General features: G+C 40.9%; 1 protein-coding gene across 1 annotated transcript in view; it reads left to right on the top strand.

Annotated features, from left to right (window-relative positions):
- The window catches only part of CCDC88C (coiled-coil domain containing 88C), a 249,078-nt gene that overhangs the window by 99,159 nt on the left and 141,372 nt on the right, over positions 1 to 8,547 (top strand). The window contains exon 4 of the mRNA XM_044659995.1: positions 5,989 to 6,058. Coding sequence (XP_044515930.1) covers positions 5,989 to 6,058 — 70 coding nt within the window. The remainder of the gene's footprint in view (positions 1 to 5,988; positions 6,059 to 8,547) is intronic.

Genomic DNA, 8,547 nt, shown 5'->3' with positions numbered 1-8,547 from the left:
GAGAAATGGGTAGAGAGGGGGAAGAAAGATGAGGGAGGGAGGGGAGAAAGGAGGATGGAAGAGAGTGAGAGGGGGAGAGAGAGAAAGAGAGAGAGATGGGGGAGAGAGAAAGAGAGAGATATGGGAGGGAATGGGGAGAGAGGGAGAGGGAGAAAGGAAGGGAGGGAGAGAGGGAGGGAGCTGAACCGGCAAGAGAGAGCTATTGCCCTAACAATGGTTTTCTGTTTGGCCATCCAGACCTTGGGCACTGGGCTCCTTGCTTTAAAGAGCAGTCTCTCTGCTGTGGACAGACACTGTTAAAGTGGAGCAACAGCCTGTCAGAAATCTCCTCACGTTCCTCCCAGACTTATAACTGGCTTCATCAGCCACCAGTGTTTCCCAGAGGTCTGAGCTGTGAATGGCTTTTTGGAAAGTTTACATGAAGAGGGCACAGAGGGAAAGTGTTCATTCTGATTGAAATTCAGTCTCTCTCTATTTTGGTTGAAGTTGGGGGAAGGGACAGCAGGGGAGGGAGGTGAGGAAGAAGAAACAGAGAAGTATCTGATTCTTTGCAGAATGTCTGCTTCCTTTGTGATTTTCATGACATGCAGATTCTTGGTGGTTTACCTATTATGGAATACCTGGAATGCATTCCCTCTGAACCTCTGCCAAATCTCTTAAGTCCTTTCAAGGCTCACATTAGGTGCCTCTTTCCTTGAATGAATGAATAAATGAATGAAAGACAAAGCATTTATTAATAGTTCTTGCTGTGTGCCAAGTACTGTGTTAATGGCTTGAGATACTTCCTCTTGAGGAGTTGACATTCTTATTGGGGGAGACAGAGATACAGGCAGGTTCAGTGGCAGGTTTGGGGATGATTAGGATGTGTGCAGCTACTGGGCAGAGGGCAAGGCTGAAGGGTCTTTAGGGTACGTCATTATGTCAGTGGGGAATGCCCAGTGGTCCTTCATTTTACCAGAAAAATTGTAGCTAGCGACTCCTTGCACCTCTTAATTATAAGACCAGCCATATCCACTTTGCATTCCCTTCTGGGGAATGGATTGGAAGATCCTAACTTTTGGGTAGTTGGGACTCTAAGGCAGTGGAGAGTGGTAGCTCTGAGTTCCTTCTGATGGGATTGGGAATAGTGAAGTCAGTCAGCTTCCAGTCAGGAGAAAGAAAGGGGCTTTGGGAGGAAGGTTGGGGAAACTTGATCAATGCCTTAGGTCAGTGATTCCCAAAGTGGGCGCTACCACCCCCTGGTGGGTGCTGCAGCAATCCAGGAGGGCAGTGATGGCCACAGGTGCATTTATCTTTCCTATTAATTGCTACTAAAATTTAAAAAAAAATAATTTCCAGGGGGCTAAGTAATATTTTTTCTGGAAAAGGGACGGTAGGCCAAAAAAAGTTTGGGAACCACTGCCTTAGGTGATCCTCTCTTATCTCAAATTATCTGGTATTTAGTTACTAATATATACTGCCTCCTCAAAGTAGGCTGTATGCTCTTTGAAAATAGGTACTGGTTTTGATTTTGATTTCCTAACATCTAGCACAACTTAGGTCTTTAATTTTTAACTATCAAATTGAAAGAGTTCGATCGATTAAAAACTGACTATAATGCAGGTTAATTGAGATTTCTGCCTAAAAATCCATTTAATTAATTAATTAATTAATTAAGGGTGCAAGTTAATTGAGATTTATGAGGGAAGCACTCAGTTTACTTACTGTTGGGTTGAAAGTAGGAGTCTGTTACTACCTCTTGATGTTTTGTAAATGAGTAAGTCTAAATGTCCCAGATATTTCGAGATTAGTCAGCCTAGATACCATACAATCTGATCTTAAACATCCCTGTTGAAGGAAGAAAAAAAATAATTCAGAATGTACTATATGTGGTTGGGGGGGTAAAGGAGTCATGGGTGGCATTTAAATTTATCTTTCTAACAATGATTTGCCATAATGATAATAATTTTATATTTATATAATGATGTTACATTTTGTGCTTTATATACATTTTATCTTATTCAAGCCTCATAACAACCCTCTTAGGTAATTGGTACAAATATCGTTATGCCCATTTTATAGATGAGGAACTTGAAATTCAAGAAAGGTCATAGAATTATCTGTTGACAACTGAAAGGAAACTCTGAGGTAAACTAGCAAAATCCCCCTTTTTTACAGCTGAGGAAACTGAGGTCCATAGAATTTACCACGCAGTCATGCAAGCACCATAGTAAGTAGTGGAGCCAGAATTTGAACCCTTCGACACCTGGTCATTCCTTTCCACCTTGTAGAGCTTTCTCTCTGAGTGTAGCTAGACTTCAAAATAGACAAGGGGGAGGGCTGAAGAAGAGAAATAGTTCTTGGTTCTATGGACATTCAATTTGACCTTGCTGTAAGCTAAGGAGCATTAGCTGCCTAGCCGCCAACGAAGGGCACCTAATGCCAACGAAGGGCATCTGATGCTTGGGAGCTACCTCTGGGGAAGTCTCAGGGGAAGTCTCCAGGGATGTCCTACTTCCATGGGTGGCTGCCTGCCTGTGGGTAAATGCTATGTGCTCTCTCCTTTCCTAGTGGGAGATCCGAGGTCTGCCTTCACTTAGCTCCCACCCAGGAGGAACCAGGCAGTGGATGCGTATTGATGATGTGCCCACCAGCTGGCAAACCTTGTATCTAGAGACTGTGTCCAGGTCTGGTCTGATGGAGGGATCTCCGCTGAGAAGGAGCGCTCTTGCCTTGGGAAGGGGTTGGTTCCTGGGTCTGAATGCAACAAGCAGTCTTCCTGCTATGCTTCTGGGATGCCTAAATTTTCATTATGTTCTGCATAATCCAATTAAGTGCTTTGTGCTGCCTGTCCCGGTAAGCTTAACTGGAGAGTAGGAGCTGTGAGATTTGATTGGATGATGCAGACCCAACCCCGTTCTCAGGAGGAGCCCCTGTCCACCCCATGGGGCAGAACCCCAGGGTGAGTGATAGCTAGCTTCTGTGAGGGCCAGAGAGAGGCAAAGGAATAATACCTGGTAATGTGTGCCATCTTCCTGAGAAACTAAAGAAACTGAGGCTCTAGAGTGACTCCTGCCCTGGAGGGGACAGAACATTAACGATTAACCAGCAGTTTATACCCAAAGATGAGCAAGGAGATTTTTTTTTTAATTTTCAAATTTAAAAAAATATATATTTTTCCATGGTTACATGATTTATTTTCTCTACCTCCTATCTTCCTTCCCCACTCCCAGAAATGACAAGCAATTCTACTGGATTATACATATATTATCATTCTAATCCTATTTCCATATTATTCATTTTTGTAATAATCTTTTAAAATCAAAACCCCAAATCATATACCCATATAAACAAGTGACAAATCATGTTTTTCTTCTGCATTTCTACTAGCAAGGAGATATTTTAAGAGACTTTCTGGCCTATGAAACTTTCATGTTATCTGACCCAGAAAAGTGAAATTCTTGGATACTGAATGAATGGGCAGATATAATTACTGAGCCATGGGTTCAGTAATGCTTGAAAGGTCATAGAGGACTGTGGAGAGGCCTTACAGGTTTAGAGAAAGAGCATTTATCCTCATTTTCAGAAAAGAGAAGAAAAAATCTGCGGGCCATGAGTCTCACAATGATTTTTGGAAAAGTTGTAGAGCATGCCGCAAGCCATAATTTAGGGAAGATGTAGGAAAAAGAAGCTATGATCCAAAGAGCTAACACAGCCCCATGGAGAGCTAAGAACCAGACTAAAACCTTTTTGGACAGGATTTCTAAATGAATGGATAGGGAGGATGTTGTCGGTATTGTTTACCTTGATCTTAGGAAAGCATTTGATGGAGTATTCCATAGTATTTTTACATAAGAGGTATAGAATAGGTAACAATACAGTCAAATGGATTAAGAACCAGTGAATAACAGGACTCAATTTCAGCTCCTTAGGAAGTGCCCAGTGGAGTGCCTCACTTATGCTTTGGCCCTGCTGTGCTCTTTGAATGTCTTGAATGTAGGCATAGATGCCATGCCCATCAAATTTGCAGATGGAACTGCAAATGGCAGCTGGGAGAGGGATAGCTAACAGATTGTATGACAGGAGAGGCTGGGATCCAAAAGAGACCTTCACCATTTGGACTGAACTTAATATAATGAAAAATAATAAAGATAAATATAAATTCTTCATTTAAAAAAAAGTTAAGTTCATAAGGATGAGCATGGAATGGTTAGTATTTAATTTATTTAGAATATTTTTTCATGGTTACATGATTCATGATCTTTCCCACCCCTTCCTCCCTCCCCCCCTCCCAGAGCTGACGAGCAATTCCACTGGGTTATACATGTGTCATTTTTCAAAACCTTTGATTAGAATTTCTGAAAAAGATCTCCAGGGGTTTTAGTGGACTGCAACCCCAATATGAGATAGCACTAGAAAAAAGCTAAAACCATGCTGGGCTACAGTTAATAAAGGCAACACTTCCAGGTATAAGGAAGTCAGAGCTCCTCTGTTTTTGACTCTGGACAAGCACATCTGATTATGTTCTGTTCTGGGCACCACAGTTTAAGGAAAACACTGATAATCCAGAGCTTGCCTGAAGGAGAGCAAGCAGGATGGTGAATAGCCTTGAGGTTATGAGGTAAAGAATTAGTTGATTCCAAGCCCAGGGCACTTTCAGCTCAGCCACATCACCTTTTTAATATTTAAGGTGGCACCAGATGAGTACCTGGTTTTAGACTCTGAAATATTGTTTTTCTTTTTTTCAACACTACAACAGAATTATCTGTCTAACAAGGATGAGGATCATAAGATAACATGTGCAAAATAATTGATAAGCCTCGAAGCTATTACTATTTATTATGTTGTTAACGTCTGTTTATCTCCACTGTGGATTAATTGTGTTGTCTGTGCACCAAGAGAAGTAGAAGGATGATTTGAGAATTATCTGATTCTTTATAGATTTTCCATAGGGTGAGTGACCCATCACCCCATGTTTGCTGCTATTTTCATTAACTCCATTATGCCTTTGCTTCAAAGTCAAGGCTGATGGAACCAGCAATGTGTTTTTTGGTTGATCTGACAATTTAGAATATCTGCACCACAATTTCCCTTCATTAGCACATTTCACTGCTTACCTACATTATAACAAATGAGGCACACCTCACCTCATACACTAAGGACTGCCTTGAAAATTATAATTTTTGTAAATTATTGAATCCTCTTTCAACTACACTAGGGGAGTTTGACATTCAAAAGAGTCCCAGTATAATCTTGTTTTATATGGAAGACAAAGCTCCGTTTATATGGAGAGAAGCAAGGAGGAAAGGACTCAGGTCTGCTACTTGTGTGATTTAGGGAAATAATCCTATAACCTTTCTGGGTCTGGATTTCCTCCCCTAAGAAGTGACAGGTTTAGTTGATCTCTAATTATCCATTCAAAATCCTCTGATCTTTTATATTTTGTTCTTTTATTAGATTCACTTAAAGCAAGGGACACCTATCTAGGGAGGAAAAAAAAACCAATGCCAGACAAGACTCAGTGAGTTAACTTTCCAAATATTTTGCCAAGGAAGACTATGGACTGAATCTATGTTTTATATCCCTCTCAGTCTTTAAATCCTGGGCAGGATAATACTTGCATTATCCTTTACAACAAGTTCATGTACCTACCCTGTTAAGCTGCTAGGATTCACCTCGCCTCCAGAGAGTGAAAAGCTTATAAAACACACCCTTCAAGAGATATGACTGATAACCAAAATGCCAAGACCTCCTTCTAAGAGTCCTTCAAGTAAGGGCCAAGAATGCAGAATTTCCCCAAACACAGTAGTGGAGATAGGGCATTAGATTAGCTGTGATTTATGTCCTTTCTGGAGAAGTCCGAGTTACTCGAACCTAACAATTTGCAGTGTTTCTCATTTGGGACTTGAGCCACATGCCCCATTTTAGGTCTTCCTCCATCCTGGATTGCCTGGTTGTAAGTGAAATAAAAATCTCTCTAAGCTTTGCTTCCTCTCTCCTTTCTTTTAGGAAGTCCTCCAGCAGCTCATTGTTATGAATTTACCCAATGTTTTGATGATTGGCAAAGACCCTCTCTCTGGTGAGTATGCTCTTTCATCTCCAATTTGGGTCAGTTCCACAGGCTTTTTGTACAGCTCACGGCAGAGGGGAGCTGGGTTGGAGTCCACACATGATACAAGGATTTCTGTGGGATAAATCACCTTCTCCTCTTCATCCAGCTGGTTCTGGGAGGTGATAAGGTATCCTCCAGCTCTGAAATGCTCTGATCTCAGGAACTTAACATCTGGCGTGCAGTTTGTCTTGGCTGTGCTCAAGCATTTGTCTTGTGCCATTCATTCATTCATTCATTCATTCATTCATTCATGTGTGCTCTTTCCCCCAAATAAAATGTGGAGGCCAGTTCATCAGGAGTAGCATGAATGTTATGTTTGCATTCATTAGGAAACATGCATTAAACACCTACTCTGTGCAGTGGTTTGAAATGAAGCAGCAATCCCTGTGTAAACACAACCAAGTGTTCTCCTGCCGGGTGCTGACATCGAGGAGGACTTCCTTAAATAGCTGTGGATGGATTGATGGATAGGCCAGGCCAAGACCTTTGCTTCCTGAAACCCATTTGTTCCTGTGGATGCCTTACTTTTTTGGTAGCAGTGAATGTAAGCCTCAGGCCCTGAGAGGTGGTGCTGCTACTTTGTAAGCCTTTCCTGCCCCTCTTGGCACTTGACTCACTTTTTTCATCTATTAGCTCAGATACTAATATCACCTTTAGCTCCCATCTCCCCAAATGTGAAACCAGCATGGATTGGGTATGGCCCCAGGGAAGGGAATAAGGATTTATTAAGCTCCTACTGTGTGCTAGGCCCTGTGCAAAGTGATTTAAAGATTTCCTCTCTTTTGATTCTCATAATGACTTGGAGGGGAAGTGCCACTATTGTGCCCTTCACCCAAATGAGGAAATTGAGGCAGAAAGAGGTAAAGTGGCTTGCCCAGCTAGCATCTGAAGTGGGATTTGAATTCAGGTTTTCCTGATTCCAGATCTAGTGCTTTTCTACTATGCCATGCCCCAAGGGGTATTAAAAACATCTAACCACCCCTCTGCGTAGTCAATCCTTATTCCTCTCTCATTGACTTGTTATGAGGACCAAATGTGTGTGTGTATACACATATGTATATCTAGAAATATATATGTGCATATATGTAGAAATATGTGTGTATGTAGAAATACACATGTGTATATATAGAAATATGTGTGTATATCTAAATATGTGTGTATAGAAATATATGTGTATTGTATATATGCATTGTGCATATATATATATGTGTGTGTATATGTATATAAATATAATATATAACACTTGGAAAAGTATCTATCCATGTTGGCTGTTGTTACTGTTATTCATCTGTTCCAAGCATCTTGTAACAAGAGGAATAGAAAAATCAATTAAATTCAAGTCAACAGAAAATGAAGAAGTATAAGAGTTGATTGAAAATGTATTTAAATAGCTTCCAGGAGGCAGCTCCGTGGCTCAGTGGTTTGAGAGCCAGAACTAGAGACAGAAGGTCCTGGGTTCAAATCTGGCCTCCGACCCTTCCTAGCTGTGTGACCCTGGGCAAGTCACTTCACCCCCATTGCCTAGCCCTTCCCACTCTTCTGCCTTAGAACCAATACACAATATTGATTCTAAGACAGAAGGTAAGGGTTTAAAAAGAAGAAGAAGAAGAAGATTGACCCTGAATTGAGATTTCACCTCTTTGATTTTAAGGGCAGAATTTAGGCCATCCTGTCTGATACATGACAGGATCATGACATTTTATTTATTTATTTTTATCAATTACATGTGATAACAGATTTCTGCATATGATTTCCAAAGTTATGGGATCCAAGTTGTCTCCCTCCCAGAGCTGGCAAGCAATTCAATCTGGGTTATACAAGGATCGTGCCATTTAAAGATGGAGAGACCTTAAATTCAATATTATTCTACTTTCAGTTTCAAATGATCTCCCTTTCTCTCTTAGTTCCCCACTCATAGAGAAGGCAAGAAAGACAAAGCACATTGCAGATGTGTATAGTCATACAAAACAAATTCCTGTATCAGCTGTGTAAAGGGCGGAAAAAAGGAAAAATGAGAAAGAAAGAAAAAAAGTATTTTTTGATCTGCACTGAACCTGTCACTTCTCTATCTGGAGGTTCATCATGAATCCTTTGGAAGTGGAATTGATCAGTTCCTCCTTTTAAAGAAGAGGACCTTGAGACCTCCAGAAGGTCACCCAATTAGTAGCAACCCTGCAATTTGAACTAAATCCAGTTTTCTTTCCCCTTAACCCTGACTTTCTCTCAGTCTTTTGAGTTGTGAACTCTGGTGGTCCAGTTTTTTTTTTTTTTTGCTTTCTTTTTTTTTTCCTTTTTTCTTTTCTTTCTGTTCTCTACCTGGCATATTCTATAAAACATATTTATTTAGGCCCTGGCCCTGCTGGATTCTAAACATGGGGTAGCAGGAAACCCAATTTGAGTCAGGGGGACATTAACATTGATCATGTCAGTTCCTGGTAGTAAACGCCTCTAGTAAA

The sequence above is a fragment of the Gracilinanus agilis genome, chromosome 2, assembly GCF_016433145.1.
Source record: "Gracilinanus agilis isolate LMUSP501 chromosome 2, AgileGrace, whole genome shotgun sequence".
Lineage (NCBI taxonomy): Eukaryota > Metazoa > Chordata > Mammalia > Didelphimorphia > Didelphidae > Gracilinanus > Gracilinanus agilis.
Note: the sequence above shows the minus strand (reverse complement) of the source record. Positions and strands in the feature narration are given on the sequence as shown.